Source organism: Kogia breviceps, chromosome 16 (genome assembly GCF_026419965.1).
Source record: "Kogia breviceps isolate mKogBre1 chromosome 16, mKogBre1 haplotype 1, whole genome shotgun sequence".
Classification (NCBI taxonomy): domain Eukaryota; kingdom Metazoa; phylum Chordata; class Mammalia; order Artiodactyla; family Physeteridae; genus Kogia; species Kogia breviceps.
Window position 1 is genome coordinate 1,898,352 of NC_081325.1, and position 18,076 is coordinate 1,916,427.

Sequence of the window (18,076 nt, forward strand, 5' to 3'; positions counted from 1 at the left end):
CTAACCACATCCATGAAGATGTAAACGTTCTAACCAACTCAGAGTGAACATTACAGAATAAACAGCCGCTGACCACGTTACTAGTAGTGCCCCCAACACTAAAAAGATCAGAAATTATTAAAAGAGAATCACTATGTCAAGTTGTTTGCTTTTTCTTAATATATAAAAACACAAGGCCACACTTGCATCACATTTAATATGAAGTTACATTATCTAATAATTTAAATATACCCTGAGGAGAAATTAACTAAAATTATTCTGGCAAAATGTACAATAAAATAAGATGGTTTCTCTCTCTATTTTCATGTATTACATAGTACGGATAATCTGCAGAAAATAAATTTTTAAAACATACAAAAATAAAAATGTATGTAACGTGGGCCAAACATGGCAAAGATAAACATATGCAAAATCTCATTCTCAGAAGGCTGGCTGGCTGACAATTTGCATAAAAGAAGTCAGAACTCCAGGAAGAAAGTGTCTTAGAGATCCAGTCACAAAAATATGACATGAAACTTTACGGACTTCTGCGGCTACTCATTTAAGTTTTTTATACTACCTTATATATATAAATTTTCTACCTTAAACGGAGATGTATAACACATAATAAAAATGAATTTGATCTTGTAATGACAATTTCAGAGCTGGAAACAAATTCCAGGTATAAACATCAATTCCAAAACCATCACCACCACCCACCACACTTACATGGACCATTTAAGACATATGATATCCACTTCCATTATTACTGAAGCAATCAATGCAGGGCTCTTGTGTTTAATGAGTAATTAAAGCTATTTTTTATACTTTTTAAAAAATAAGGAATATTAAAAAGAAAAAATCATGTATTCAAACTAAATACACATCTTAATTCTACCTCATCCTAATAATTCGAGTCTTAATTTTTAGACAGAAGAGCCTTGCATGAAATTTGGGTGATTATATTCTATGAAACAGAATCGACATTTTACTTACAAGCAGAATACCATTGCTTTTGAAATTCCTTACTTTAATTCAGAATGACAAACAAACAATAATTCTAACTGAAGATTTTTAAATAAACATAGTCAACAAAATAGAGTATCTGTGGCAGAGGGAGGAGTTGGTAACTATGACAAGCGATTTGAGCCGTAATACAATATACTCGAAAAAGAATTTTTTTAAATGTGTATTATGAATCCTGGCTATATTACTCTAAGAAATGCAGTATCCTTCATCAAAAAAATTAAAGCTTCTCTTACTGAAAATATCATTTAAAAAAAAGTACACACTGCTAATTCCACCAGGTAAATAAAAATATAATCTAATAATAAGTTTCAACCAAAAGGAATACTTAAAGATATTTATAATCTAAACATGGTTTTGTACAAAAGGATAAAAAGTCAAATAATATTCACAAGGGAACACAGCACCTGGACCTTTCAATATTCAGTCATGTAAGACTCAAACTTCAACCAGTAATCATGTTTTTCAGTAATAAAGGAAACAAAAGAAACTTTCAAAACATTTTTCCCACATTCAGAAGATAGTGCTATTGATGAAAAAAAGAATACAATATATAATGAATAAATCCTGATTTTGAAGATCAGCAAACTATTTTTAAAAGTTATGATCAGATACTATTAAAAATAGTGAAATTCTTCACCGTTTTCCCAGAGTGACATTCCGTAAGTTACTTAACCACGTCCAACTGGGAAACTGCGCATACTTCATTTTACACAGCTGGGAAGCGGTACTTTACTCACATTACAACTGCTTCCCAGTTTTAAAAATTTAGCAGTGATGGGAGCTGGAAAGGAAATAACACTTTTGGAAAATATGAAACTACCGTCAATTCATTTAATCCTGATTTATTCATGATGAAACAACCCACTCTGGGCTACACCGCTTCAGAGATGGCCTGGCTGCTTCCTTTGAGGTAGCGCCCCGGCCCCAGCTCCGCGAGCCCCTGTCCAGGAGTATCTGCCCAAGTAGCAAGTAAAGCCAGGAAAACATTTACAGCTGTGGGATCTGCGAGTCAGGTATGTGGCTGTTCACTCCCTTCTTCTTGAAAATACGTCTGATTTTAAAATCACTGCTACCCTCTCAAATTTCAGGAATATATTTTAACATGTTATTAGATATTGTAACAGAACTCTTAACGTATCAAAAAAACCCCAAAAAACAAACAAAAAAAACACCCAAAACCCACCACATTTAAATATCGCACTACTCCCCAGGAAATTTCCTGTTTTTCCAAGTGAAGTGTCCCTTTCACTTCTGACTAGTGCCATTTGACACCAAGTATCAAATTTTTTTAAAGGTTAAACATACATTTGATCACATTCTTTCACAAAACATTTCCCTTCAATCACATATATATGTTCTTTCTCTCATCCAGAATCTAAGTTGTAATTATAAACCCAACCCCAAATTATTAATAAATGACTATTAACCAATCATCGTGACATTCAGCAATTACTATACAGAGTTTACATATAACACCAAGTTTCTGAAATATTCAACAAGTATGTTTCTGAATAAAACGTGATGGTATGATTTCAATTATTATTTGGGAAACAAGATCCAATTCAGTTACTGTCATTGCTGATCATCTCTATTTCTATTAGACGGCAATTCCGAGTAACACAGGTATTTTTCTCCATTATCGATACTGTAGGATTAAAAACAAATATTTAATCTCTTCCAATGAACTCTCAGCACTGATTTTAAGCAGAAAAATCCAAAAACTCAATGAAGAAGAACAAATTAGGCTTTATGAAATACAAGGGAACCAATAGTTCTTTAAAAACTGGATCTGTCAAGAGGAAAATGAATACATTTATTCTCAAAATAAACAAAAATGGGGAAATTAACAAAATACATTGCTAAAATAAAACAACTGGAAAATGGGTATTCCTTTATTTTGTGCATGTTAATAATAGCATATGAAACCTAAATCCTGCAGACTTTAAATTCAGTGTTTCAAATCATTACACAAAAAGAAACATAATATTGTGATGTTGTAATACTAAAACTGTTTCATATTATCTTTTTATGGCAAGAATTATGGGAGCATATATGACAAATTCACACTTACTTAGAAAAGCTAGTACTATTCTTTATTTTTATATTTACTGGTTTGAAGCAAATGTCATTCAAATGTCTTCCTTGGTATATACTTTTTCACAAGAAGAAACAATGACTGAGCGAGCAACAGAGTTGTTTAACTGGACAAAAACACTAAAAACTGAATAACGAGCAATTCACAGATGCTCCACTTGACTGTCACTCAGAAGCTGACTGTTCCCAGGGTAAACTTGGTAAGAACTGGAACAAGGACTTTCTCGACGCAGGGACAAAGCTGTGTAGAGCTCTGTTCTTGGAGCCAGAGTGAGCCGGACACTAGAAAGTTCAGGAGATTAGGGCATCTCTTTGTGCAACGCTTTCAAATGTTCTTGAATGAATCATATAGAATTTCACAGCCTTGGCCAAACATAGCTTGGAATTAACATCAAGGATAAAGTTTCTCCCAATCTTAATTCAGCTTTGAAGCAAAATACAATGCTAAACATTACCTAAGGATTATATGAATAAAAAAACAGATGACGGGAAAGGTATATATTTGGGTGCAAGAGACACATCACTTAAAAATCGTAGCTGATGTTAAAACTCCCCACACTGCAATGAACGTCTCCAATCAGAACCAATCCCACTCCCTGCCAGCTCACACTCACGGAAGACGTGATGACAACAGTCTCTGATTATTATTTTACAATCTCCATATCATGTTTTCAAAGATTTGCCAAAAACAAAAGAATACTGCAAATTTTAGAAAATAATTCCATCCATACTGCTGTGTCTAAAAAATAGAACATAAACAGTACATAAGAAAAGTCTGATACAAAAGCATGCATCGGAATCATGCTTTACACTCAACTGCTTTTACGCAAGAATTTAAATAAGTAACCAAACTTATTTCTTTCCGAAGTATGCCTTCAAGCAAAAACAGAAACCATGCAAAGATGAGGCAATATTTACATACTGTTCACTTTAAAAAAGCACATTATTCTTCAGAAAAATGCTAAAAGCATGATATACTAACACACTGAAATGTTATGTGAGAAATAACTATGCTATGACCAATGCCCGATGCCTCAGATTTGTGGTTTACATTAAATACATGATTCCTCAAATGTAATTCTAAATTAAACATGTCTAACATACAGAATTTTAAATATAACGAGGACTCTGTTTTGGAATAAAAATCCCAATGTGATAAGATGTTTCTCCATACTATTGACAATCAATCTTCGAAACACGTATTTGACAGTAGAGAGATCTGATTCCGGTAACACTAGCCATACTCAAGTTAATTCTGTTTTTTAACATCACCCTTTGAACTGTATTCCTGGGGGACAAGCACGCCTAGCCTGTCAGACAAGTTTTGCTGGAGAGACTCCTGAGCGACAGAAGAACATTCACAACCCTGCAGTGAGGCCACCTCGAACACTTCTAGAAACCAACATGCTCAAGAAATGCCCAGTTTCTCCTAAATCACACATAAATCCTCACCTAACATCCAACCTAACAGTATTGTTTGATTTTAAAGAAAATTTAAAGGGTAAGATCTAGATATTGACACCAAATAAATAATAGCAGATAAGATTAAAAATAAGACATTATTTTATAAGCAAAAGAGATTTGCCTTCAAACAGGTTTTTTTTTTCCAAGACTCAAAAGATTTATTTGGAAAAATCAGCACAGGACAAAGATATCCTTAATATTCCTCCTCAGAATATGTGAATATTCAGAATCGGCATGAAACGCAGACACAGCTCTGATTTCACAGGACATCAATGGTGCACACAGAGGTGACCCCCAACCCGCCCTCCCCGATGCACTACTCTGTCTGCCCCGTAGTGACATCAGTTTTCACTAAGCTTCGATCTTCAGGGCAACTTGCACAAACTAAAAAACAGAAAATCATTTGCATTTTTAAATGGCTGGGATTAGTTAAAGCAACCAAAGTATTACTGTTACAGCAAAGTTTAGTAAAACTATAAGAGAATACCACTAATAACATTTTAAAATTATCCAAGATGATTTCTTTATTGAGATTAACTACACAGAATTCACAGTACTATGGCATACTTATATTTAGCTAAAGTCACAAACACATTTGAACATTCACAAAGATGAGTATCATCATTACCATTCTAATCTACAAAGCTTATGAATAAAGAAAAATACAAAAACCTCAAGTTTTACAAAAAAAAATGTTAACGTCTACATACAATAACAATAAAACCACTTCTAGGTAACAGGTAAAAGTGTATCGTTTTCCTCTAAGGAGCCAGGAATGCAAGAATGTTTAATACCTACGACGCTTATTAGGGCCTTCAAAGTTGCCCCCTTGGCTTCCTCTACCGAAACCACCAGGACCACCACTAGCAGGACCTACACCACTCATCGGTGCTTGGGGGGTCTCAGAACCTGTTCTACTACCCATAGGTGAGCCCATCTGAGACGGTGGTCCTTGCGGAAATCTATCATTGTGCTATATAATACCACATAATACATGTGAAGTCCATTTGGAACACGCCAAATGTAAGTGACAAGAAAAATTGGCAAAATCCCAAGTGGTGGTGTCATGAAGTTCAGCAGAAAGTCCAGCAGAATCAGGATCACACATAGAAGGAAGAAAGGAGCAATTTAATTAGTTACTATGTTTAAAAAAATAAAAGAAGCATCTGAATGAAGAGTTACATTTTGCTAATGATATGCCCCAATTTCATGAAAAAAGAACTGATTTTATGAAGTGAATACCATCTTAAACCTAATTAGTTATTATTATACTGTTCTGATCTCTCTTTTAATTTTTTTTTTTTTTTTTTTTTTTGGCGGCGCCGCTCGGCTTGCAGGATCTTAGTTCCCCAACCAGGAACTGAACCCAGGGCCTCAGCAGTGAAAGGGCCGAGTTCTAACCACTGGACAGCCAGGGAATTCCCTCTCTCTTTTTCATTAAAGTTTATACTGCATGTAACAGCGCCGTGTAATAAAAATACTGTTTTTTTTTTTTTTTAAATCAGAGAGACAAAACTAGGGAGCAACATCACATTGTTTGAAAAAGTAAACATAAAAATTTCCACAGTAGTGCTTTTAACACAGAAAGCGTGAGTGTAAACACACAGTTATAATTCCAGTATGAAAACTTCTGAGGTCTTTTTCTGGAAAGACTATTACTGGGAAAATAGATTTAGTTTTTAAAAGTGGACAATTAGCATGTACTATTAATAGCAGAATTAAACACTTGAATTACGTATGTTGTAAAACTTCACAGCAATAACCACGTATATTAATCTCAAAGGTTGAACAAAACTCCCTACATGCAGCAGTAAAATATCACTGTGAAAACGACTAACGGGCATATTTAAATAAACTACCATTTCTGCGGGAGGTATGGAAAAGCAAGCCAGTTACTTTTACTTTTAACTCTCTGCTGATGATTATATGCTACACAAAATTTAACCAAAGTATTTACAAATTTTTACTAGCTCTCAGACATTTTACTACAAAATAAGCCTCCAATGGAGGAAACAGGTACACTAATTAGTATGCAACATCTGACCCGATCACAGTCGATACTACAGCACTGCCTCATTATCTCCCTATGTTAACAAACACTCATTTAAAAAACCTGTTAGCATGTCCAATTTGTCCAAATTCTTAAAGGACTGTATTTAAAGTAAATAAATTTTAAAATAATAGAACACCACATCCATCAGTTCTAAGACGCACATTCACTGCTCACGTCTCTGAGATCAGAAGGGTTTAGAGCTGATGGCAGGTCTGCGTTTAACAGCAGCACCTTTTCTTTCTCGGCAGCAATGGCACCTTCAGTTCCAAAACTGAACTGCCTTTTCCAAATATACGATCGACTAATTTCCCTTTTCTAAAGGTTACTTAGGACAACCATTAAAAAGAACCAAATGAGAAAATGTCTTAGGAATGTAACATCTCAAAGAGTGAGACTTTAAGGGAAATGAAAAACAGCAGCACCTTGCCACTGACTCTCAAATATAATATGAATTACAACTGAAAAACGTTTTTATAATATTTAACCCACACAAAGATATCTTCACACTCTCAAACCAAGAAATGAAATGTCTACTTTAAATTTAGTATCAAATTTAATTATAACTAGTAAGTCTACAGTAAGAATACAACAATGTAAGTTTAAAATATATTTTAAAACTTTAATGTAAATTTTTAAATTCTCTGAAATTACTCATAAATGATTTTTTTATGAAAAATGACAGAAAACTGTGTTTTCACACATATTGAGGTTTTGCACCCCACCAAAGGTAAGGAGTTCACACAGGAATGAGAACACAATCACAAAATACTTGACCGTTACACTGAATGCTGGTAAGAGGTGTATAAATTAAATTAAAATCACTGTAAAATGACTAGAATTAACATATATATCTGCTATATACTTAAGTACAAAAGCATGCCATGGATCATAATCCTAATTCTTGGGGGACTAAAAAATTCCCTCTCATAAATCACCATCTAACTTCACAAAATTACCTCTTCTTCATTGGATATTGATCTTCACTGACAAAACAAATGATGCCCAATCACGTTAAGTGTGAAGTTACCTTTGGGGCCGAAGTATATATTATGGACTACAATCACAAGAATGTTTAGGATACATTACCACTGCTCCATTATCTGGCATCATTGGAGTTCCCATATTTGCAGCTCCTTCTGGCCCCATGGCAGGACCAGGACCCACTGGTGGGCCAGGTATAGTTCCTCTGTTGTTCATATTCATACCCATCATTGGAGGAGGACCTTGGTTACCAGCAGGTGCTGGGCTAAACGCATCTACGTAAAACAATCTATACTTAGAGCTGTCCTATCTTAGTTGATAAACATTTAAAATTTAACAATACTTAGGCAATCTATATAGCAAGACTATTATCAAAATTATTTTACTTCCTTGAGAATGGGATACTCAAGTATCTACTCTGATAGAGCATTATATTTGCTAAACAAATGTACATAAAACAAATGAGAAAACTATCAATTATTTTTAGCACATTTGAGACTATAAAACCTTGAAAGTTTTCTTTAAAAAAAAATCAGTATTATTTGCTGTAGTCTGCTTTTTTGCCAAATACTCCCTTACGAGTGGTGACAACTTTCTACCAGTTTAAATTAACGGCAAAGGATTAGCACTTAGGAAACCACTTAATTTTCTTACAGTCATGACTAAAAATACTAGCATGTAAATTATATTACATTGTGAAGGGAGAAACCATGTCCTCATACATACACACACACACACACACACACACACACACGAAGTTCACTGTAAATAAATACTTGGCTTTTATATAATTACTGTAAATCTTCCAAAATTATAGGAGGTACTCTTTTTAAACTTTATATAGAACTATGCAATAGAAACAAACAAAAAAATTGAAATGATTCATCATGACAAAACTTATTTCTAAAAAGCAACTGCAACCAAATACAGATAAAATATTAATACAGCTGTTTGAATTTTTTCAACATGCTGAAATTCTGGAAATGAGAACCATCGGATACTTCAAATTTTTTCATCAAAAGACATCCATCCACCTGCTTCATATTAACTGCAATAATGTTTACGCTGTAATACATTTATAATCGCCTCAAATACAACATTTTTGGGTATCCTCTTTGAACTTAAAAAATTTTTAAACTACTCATACTTGTTTATCATTAAAAACTCATGACAAAGACTGATTCTGAGTTTTCTTCCAGTATTTCATTATCTAGTTAATTTCATGACATTCAGAACTCTTTCCCAACAACACATTATAATAGGAGTGGAAGTTCTCAAACTCACAACCCGACCGAGTACCCACTGCAGCTCAAGCGGCTCGGGACTGAGCCCAGGGAGCCGAGAGGAAGCAATCGGACTCCCTGCTGGCGCCTAGCAACAGGCTCCTGCTCCTGCGCAAGCCAATCCCCACGACCCCAGCCACTTCCTAGGGAAGCAGGTAGTTCCTTAATGCCCAAAGTTCTTGTTAGTAAATCTACACTTTAACTACACAAGAATACTTCTATTCCCTTAAGATAGCTACAAATAAAAATTTTTACTAGACTTCCACAACATCTCCCATAAGTGAAATGAGGAAGGGTAGAGACAGTATCCAGGAGGAATGTTACCTCAACTTTCAAAGAACAGATCAAGGATTAGGGTGTTTTTTTCTCTCTTTTAATAGAACATAATTATCACACCTAACTTATGAGATACGAATATAACTATACAAGTATGGGTATAATAAAATAAATGAAAAATATTTAAAGCTATCATTAGTTGAGGTAGACTCTTATTTTTAGTAATTATGTCTTCTACCAGATGGCTGTAATTAGACTAAATTTAAAGATCTAAGGAATGTTAGAATTATCTGGTCCCCTGAAAAGCAGTTATATAAACTATGTTCCACTTCGTACACACTGGTAACAGACCAGAAAATCTGTCATGTTTAATCCATGCAACTTGACAGGATATGACAGTTTACCCACTTCACAGTGACATTCAACTGCACGGTAAGGACTTGTAGCTCCGTGGATCCGTAACTATCCTGAGGATAAAGCCTCACTTTGAACAAAATGTAAAGAGGACAAAATTAAATGGAGCGGATGTTAGGGGAGCTAATTAAGTGCTCAAATGTAAACATGGCTCTCTGGTGAATAAAATGCCATTAAAATTTTTAATTCTCTTAAATTCCTCACTAAATAAGGAATCTAAAAGTATATTCTCCCATTTTTTCTAATAAAGTTGCTAATCAAGTAAGAAAGAATGTTTTCATGGTCTCTGAAACATCACAAATGTTCCAAGTTTGGTTCTGATGTTAATGACACACTTAAAATCCTTAAATCCAACTGGATTATATTATACACGAGCCCACAATTTACTACCTGTACATTACTAGACCCTCAACTGTGCTTCCTAATTTAGAACTTCTCATGTACTCTTGGTTTACTAACTTTTTTCACGTATCCATTGTACTAACTTGACAATTAAGCTTTTTAGATTAAGGGTTATGTCCGGTGCTTCCTTTGCATACCAGAGATGCTCAATAACTACTTTTTGTTAGATAAGAAAAGTGATGAAGTAAACAGCAATTGTGTTAAATGATTTAGATTAGCTAACTTGCAATGGCAAAGGAACTGGCACGGGGGAGAGGTGCTTGGTCACGGGCAATGCTCGATCCATATACCAGAGGCTTTACGATGTCTTACTCCACACACTGCATGGACATTCCAAGTACAATCTGGATTTCCTCAGTGGGAGTGCATGTGACGCACACTGGAATGTTAAGGTAATGTAATCTTTACAACAATATGTACGTCTGACTTTATATAAAGATTCTAACCTCAGCTTCTGTGGGACAATGTGAAATAAATATATAAAATTTTATTATTTACCTAATTTTCAAACGTATGACAGTTCAAACTTAATAAGACATGAAAACATCCCATACTTATTTTTCCCTCAGCTTATTTACTTGATGTTGCTGCCCTGACAACCTGGCTATACAAGCAATCAATATTAAAGATGCTAATATAGGCACTTTCTTTAAAACTTCACATCAACGCTAAAGACATACATTAGCCTAAATATGCAAGACACATCTCATTTACTTGACAAGTCATAGATGCCTCCAAACAGTGCAGTTCTGTGCACAATACTGTGGATTAGGCAAAAATAAGTTAAACATTCAGTAAAGGGAATAAAAATAGCTTCAAAGTTACAAAAAAAAAAAAAATCTTAAAATAGAAATAAAATACTCTCAAAAAGTTTATAGACACTACAACTCAGAAACTATCAAAACTCCAAGATTAAAAAAGCCAAGTTCAAGGCATGAAATCTGATTTTTAAAAATGCAACAACATAGCTTTATTACACCATGTGATGACTCAACAAGTTTCAGGTCATTTACCAAAACCTGTTTACAGGTTTCTTTTTATTGTATCTATTAAAACATAATACATCTTACATCTTTTAGCCTAAGAATAAACAAAATAAAACTGTTCTTCCTAGGCGTGTATTTTTAATATACTGGTATTTATTTTTCTCATTTAATAAATGTAAGAAATTTCACCACTTACAAATGCTGGTTGCAAATTGTTGTTTTCTACTGATATGTAGATACCACAAATAGCATGTACAGTTCCCTGGAAAATGACAAGTAAGTGACAGAAGGCTTTGCTTCAAATCCCTACCTCCCATGTTTATTGCTCCACGGGGACCCATATCACCCATTCTCATTTCCTGTTCTCTCTGTAAGCAAACATAGTTGTCACAGTCAACCTATCGATCTTAGGACTTTACATTTCCCATCTAAAATCAAAAAGAAAAGAATAAATTGCGACATCATGTTCCATTAAAATTTTTTTTTAAATTTCCAACATCATTTATTTAATAAGAACACTGAAAAGAAACTTCAGTCTCCCGGGCTTCATTAATATACTGCAAGTGCTTACAGCACCCAATTTATATTGCTATATTATCAGTAAGTCATACAAAAAACCTACTACAGGATATTTTTAATGTTATTCTTCCAAGAGATCGCACACACACACGCCTAGATTCTGAGAAGAAAAAATCTAACAGTAATAACCACCAGGAGCAGCTGCTTTTCCCTCCCAGGTCTCTAAAGTCTTAAACAGAAATGACCGTTACCACTTGCGTATTCAATGTATTCAAACACACAACACGAGCAGCTGTGGGGTACTAAACCAAAAATAAGGTTATAGACAATTTTCATTTTTGAAATATTATAATTCACCTTTGCTTTTTTTATTTTTGCAGTACGCGGGCCTCTCACTGCCGTGGCCTCTCCCGTTGCAGAGCACAGGCTCCGGACGCGCAGGCGCAGCGGCCACGGCTCACGGGCCCAGCCGCTCCGCGGCACGTGGGATCCTCCCGGACCGGGGCACCAACCCGCGTCCCCTGCATCGGCAGGCGGACTCTCAACCACTGTGCACCAGGGAAGCCCCCACCTTTGCATTTTTATTCAAGTACTCAAGCATTATTTCACCCAGGACCTACAGATATACCATGAAAGCCTCCACTACACACAAGCAATTATTGAAAGCTCAACATAATATTGCTTCCTTTATTTGAACAAGCATTTTTATTGGAAACCGAAATCACAGTGTTATTACACAGTTGGAAAGTTCTGAAACAAAATGCTCGAGTTTACCTGTGACATAAAAGGCCATACAAATGCACAAAACGTGTTAAGTTTCAGTATAGAAACTACTTCCTAAAAACCCATTTACCAACAACCATTTTCTAAAGTTATAAAGAATTAACTTCAATGAAATCTCTAGGTGAAATTACCCAACATAATTGAAACTCACACTACTATTTAATGATCTTGTGCAATACCAGACAACTGCGTTAAATGTAGCAATCATAAAAAACGTTGAGGCAAAAGTAGCAATGTCTAAATCTAAAGGAAGCATCATTTGTCTACTTTTAAAGCAGTCTTATTAAAATGGGTTGGTTTTAAAATACTAGTGAAAAACACCTATAAAGCTAGAAATAAAGGAAATAAAAGCCTATGATAGATAAATGCCACTAAGGAGCAAATCAACTGCGCATCTAACCTAACCGAGATGCCTCAAAAGTTAACCTTTAATGAAGCTATGATACGAGAAAAAACCACTCGCGTAACAGCTTCATGAAGAAACGTTTCTCATTGCCTAGAAAACGTAAATACCAAAGCTTTCCCAAAGCTAACTTTTAACTTTCCAAAAAATAAATTTCTTTCATTACAAAACATTTGACTATTAATGGATACTATTACTGACCAGCAAAAAAGCTATTTTATAAAACTGAATACTGATGAAGTCATATAATTTTGCAATTATAGGGAAAATACTATTCTCTAATCACACTTAGCACTATTATCAATAAATTAAATCAAGCTGTCATTTCCTCATCAGCAGAGCCTATTGACAAAGTGTGGACTGTTGGGCATATCCAAAATCTTCCAGGTACTATTTATATGAGATACTCTTCAAGGAGAGCTGCTTGCACTCCAGCACCAGAGAGGAAAATACATGGATTTTATGGCCCCAAGAGTTTTGTGGGACAAAGGTGTAACATATTTTTTGACTTGTCTTAACTATGAAAGACTAGAAAGGCAATATCTAATCACTAACAGAGGGTAATTATTAGTTTCACTCTTTGAGACTTCAATTTTCAAATCCCCCTTAAATACCCCAACACCCTAGCTTCCTAGTCATATTTTAAGGTTATCCTTTCTATAAAACCGCTACTACATACTTCTAGTAAAATGCAAGAGGCAGAGGTAATATTTAAGGGTAGTGTTGTCAACAGAAATTCAGACAGTACTTCTCATTATAACATGATATATCAAATATCAATAAGGAGAATCACTTGAATAAGTGCACTGTAACTATGTACCCACCCCAATAGCAATACAGAAATAAGGCCCTCACTTCTACGAATTCTTCTAATATATTTTAAATTAGAAGTGATACATGTGTGGTATTTTTATAATACAAATTTTAATGATGCTTTATTACTTTACCAAAAATTATTGTACTTTAACAGGCAACAACTTATATGTAAAAATCTCAAAAGACTGCAGTGCAATATAAAATGATAAACACTAGGATGAACACGCCATTTTAATTAATTCAATAAATCCTCATAGCAACCCTATGAAGGTCGACTGTTACCCTATTTGAGAGATCATAAAACTTAGTCATAGACCTGTTCAATAACTTACTCAGGCTCATACACGTAGCAAGTGGTTGAGCTGACCTGAAAACTTCTGCCAAAATAGAGTTCACAGAATTTTCTTCTTCACAGGGCACCTTCATTCTTCAAGAATTCCAAGACTAACAGAAGGCAAGATTTTTAATGTATTCTTACCATGTTTATAAGAGGCTGTGCCGTTTGATTAAAAGAATTCTGCACTGTAAAGCAATTATACTCCAATAAAGATGTTAAAAAACAAAAACAAACAACCAAAAAAACCCCATGTCTACTAGACACATTTTGCTTCTCTTGTTCAAGTTCATTTCCCAAGAAGCTGAAACCTCTCTCTTATTTCACTGCCTTTAAATTGAATAATAAAATGTTAATTTGTATTTTATGAAAAAAAAAAAAGAATTCTGCATATATATGCTTGAAAGCTGGTCAGTGAAATATGCCTAAATTTAGCAAAAAAAGAAAGTGAAGTACGACTGATTCCAAAGCCACATATCAAAGCAGCATTCCATCAACAAAAAGGTTGTTCTCAAGGTGTGGTTCCTGGAGTGAAGAGAGTCCCCAAGACACATCCAAGACGTGCACAAACTCAAAATTACTTTATTAGAACACAGTTCTAACACTGGTCTAATTGGGCTTTTCACTGCGACACTCGCAGGGATGGTGCAAGAGCAACACGGGCAAGAATCCTGGTGTTTCAGCACAAACCAAGGCTCTGGCATTCAACTGTTACCAGTAATCACTGTACTCTAGACATTACAATACAACTACAGTTAAACGATTTCAATTATGGCTTTCCCAGCCAGAGCATCCAGAAAAGACTGAAGATTAGATTGTAAGAAAATAAAACAGAACTTCCCTGCTGGTGCAGTGGTTAAGAATCCCCCGCCAATGCGGGGGACACGGGTTTGAGTCCTGGTCCGGGAAGACCCCACACGCCACAGAACAACGAAGCCAGTGCGCCCCAACTACTGGGCCTGCGCTCAAGAGCCCACGAGCCACAACTACTGAGTCCATGTGCTGCAACTACTGAAGCCCATGCGCCTAGAGCCCGTGCTCCACAAGAGAAGCCACTGCAATGAAGAAGCCCATGCACCCCAACAAAGAGTAGCCGCTGCTTGACGCAGCTAGAGAAAGCCCGTGCGCAGCAACGAAGAGCCAACACAGCCAAAAAATAAATTTTTAAAACAAATAAATAATTTTTAAAAAGAAAACAGAAGCCATGTTTCAAAGAGCTGGATTTTATTTTTATTTTTTTTCTTTTTGGCCGAGCCACGGCATGCAGGATCTTAGTTTTCTGACCAGGGATCGAACCCAGGTCCCCCTGCAGTACAAGCACACAGTCTTAACCACTAGACCACCAGGGAAGTCCTCAAAGAACTGTAGTACAGGAAGTTCATCAGTTTAAGACATGGGTCTGAAACAGCTACCAGTTTGGTTCTCGAAAGATCTCTGACTTGTGTTCAGTTACTTCATCGAGGAGGTCAGGACCCTGTCATGAGACAGGAGGAAGGAATAATCCCGTCACGATATCTCCTCTGGCAGCAAACGAGATGCGGCCATCGGGGGAAGAGGAAGCACACCAAACGCGTGAGGTCGGCCAAGAACACGGCACAGACTCACAGTGCTCTGACCAGGCCTCAGAGACGCGGCGTTATCCGTGTGTGAAAAAGGGGTCTCGAATTGATGTGGGTGGGAAGGAAGACTACGATGAGCGTGTGGATAAAGATCACGTGAGACGACAGCGACAACAATTACACTGATAACATTAGACTTCCGAGTGACCAGACAAAAGACAGAGAATGGACAATTCTCCTTTGGCCATTGTTTGGTACAGTCTCATTTCCATATCATGATTGTCTTTATAGTTTGTCAGGACAAGAATTAAAACACTCTTTTATATGAAAAAAAATAATAATTTCAACTATGAATACCTGGATGAAACAGTAAAAATGATTAACTTTATTAAATCTCTAACTTTAGGTACATGTCCTTTTATTATTCTATGCAACAAAACAAATATATACATTAAGCATTTCTGCTGCATCCTGAAATATGGTGGTTACTTCAAAAAAAACTATTCTTATGACTGGGTTGAAAGCTGAATAACACACATTTATTTCCTTGGAGCAAGATTTTTACTTGAGACAGCATTTGACAGACAAACCGATTAGTGATTTGTGTACCTGGCAGTAATTTCTGATGAGTGGCTGATATTAAGAAATGTGATTTGTTTTTAACTTTGTATAAACAAAATACATTAACATTTTTATGATGTGTGTAAGTCAATTGGTCAATATTTTTCAGCTTGGTACATGACATTACAAACTCATGCATAGGTAAAAGATCCACTCAAAGGTAGACCAGTGGATTCTAATGCAAAAGAGTACTTTTAGAAAAAATACTGCTTGTCAAGTTTCACTGCAGTATCAAACAACGATATTCACAATTATCTGAAGAGTTTAAAATACATATACCTCTCTCCACTTACTTATCCATGTGAAACCAGATTCTCTTCGTTATTTTTAACCAACAGAGCATTTTGCAATAGGTGGAATGCAAAAGCAAATATGGGAAGCCAGCCATTTTCTTATAAAGCCAAACACTGAAAAGCAGTAAAGTACCACTCTTCCCACTACACAAAGTTGAGCATTAAAAAAATTTCAAAAAAAAAATGTAAAAATAAGGCCACTCTTCCCACTGTAACACATTTTCTTTTAAATTCCCCTTTTAATTTCTTACATGGTAAACATTGATATAACCTAAACATAAAAAGCTCTTTGAGGTCTTCAATAATTTTTAATAGCTTTAAAAAAGGATTTGAAACCAAAAAGTTTGATAACCACTGTTTTTAAATTCCAGTCAATATTTACTCATGAAAATGGAAAGTGGCAGAAATTTTGCACTAATGTAAATTAACTAAACCAGTATACCCCAATGTGCAGAACCTGACATTATTTTATGTGTAATACTGATTTATTTTCCTTTAATACTTAATACTTAGGATATCAATCTGTGATTTTTGAAGATATTTTGGGGTTTTTTAGGTAATCTAATTGAAACAAATATTGACTCTACGTGATTATCAACTGGAACAGCATTCTGCGGTCAAGGACAAAACGTGCTCACCTCACACACTGACCAGTCTAAGTCCTAACAGCCGCCATCACTCTTTAATTCACAAAGCCCTCTCTCGTCTATGTCTCTAAAGAAACTTCTAAGGATTATCTAAGGACCACGATGTGCCACTTAGGTTCCATGTCTTAATAAAGAAAATCCTAAAAATCCTGATATAAAAATGCTGAAAGAAAACTTTTAAATCTAAAAGAAATATAATTCTAGAGAAACGTATAAGTTCTGGCAAGTAACAATATTCAACCTTTTTATCATTAAATATTCCTAGAATTTTTTCCCCAAAATAAATTACTCTTAGCACTTGGAAATATAGCTTTTCCTTCACTAGAGAAGTTTACATACAAGAATATTAAGACTGTTAGATAGCTAGTCAAACTTTCATTGGAGAAAACAAACAAACTGTCAGCATCTGGAAATACTAGGTAAAAAACATATTTACAAGTAAAGAATGGAACAAAAATCAATTATGTGAAATATTTTTTAAAAATAGATACAAAGAAAAATCACAAAAAAGTAAGCCACTTTGCCAAGAAATTATCCACTCATTTAGAAAGTGTTAAGTTATGGAAAGGTGTGCATCAAGAAAGTAATCTTCTAATAAACTAAAAAGGGAAACAAGAAATGTTCCTATTAATAGAGCTCAAATAATAGCATGCAAACTTTCCAACATAACCAACAGAGAAAGTGTGGAAGACTTAACATTTTTAATTCAAGTAATAAAAAACAACACTTGCCAAGACATTATACCACTCACTGCTATATTGGGGGGAGGGGGATATTTTAAGTAACAAAAGACAACCTGTAAAATACACAATGTATAGCGGATCTTTCCCTTCAATTTGCGTCCCAGACTGTCTGCCCCCACAAGTACTGAGGAAACGTTCCTCGGGTTTATGACGGCTTAAGTGAAACTTTACATCACGTTTTATTAGGGAACTGCTAATTAAGACTACAGAGTTACCACAACACAACTATTAGAACGTCCAAAATCCTAAACGGTGGCCACAGGAAACGCTGGTGAGGATGTGAAGAAACAGGAATTCTCACACACAGCTGGTGGGAATGCAGCATGGTATCCCACTTTGGAAGACAATTTAACAGTTTCTTACAAAACTAAACATACTCTTCCCATATGATCCAGCA

General features: G+C 35.3%; 1 protein-coding gene across 1 annotated transcript in view; it reads right to left on the reverse strand.

Moving 5' to 3' along the window:
• Positions 1-5,059: 5,059 nt before the first annotated feature.
• Positions 5,060-18,076, reverse strand: part of PSPC1 (paraspeckle component 1) — a 56,693-nt gene continuing 43,676 nt past the window's right edge. The window contains exons 7-9 of the mRNA XM_059041478.2: positions 11,272-11,329; positions 7,706-7,875; positions 5,060-5,539 (exon numbers count right to left, since the gene is read on the reverse strand). Of these exons, the coding sequence (XP_058897461.1) occupies positions 5,354-5,539; positions 7,706-7,875; positions 11,272-11,329 (414 nt within the window). The 3' untranslated portion in view covers positions 5,060-5,353. The remainder of the gene's footprint in view (positions 5,540-7,705; positions 7,876-11,271; positions 11,330-18,076) is intronic.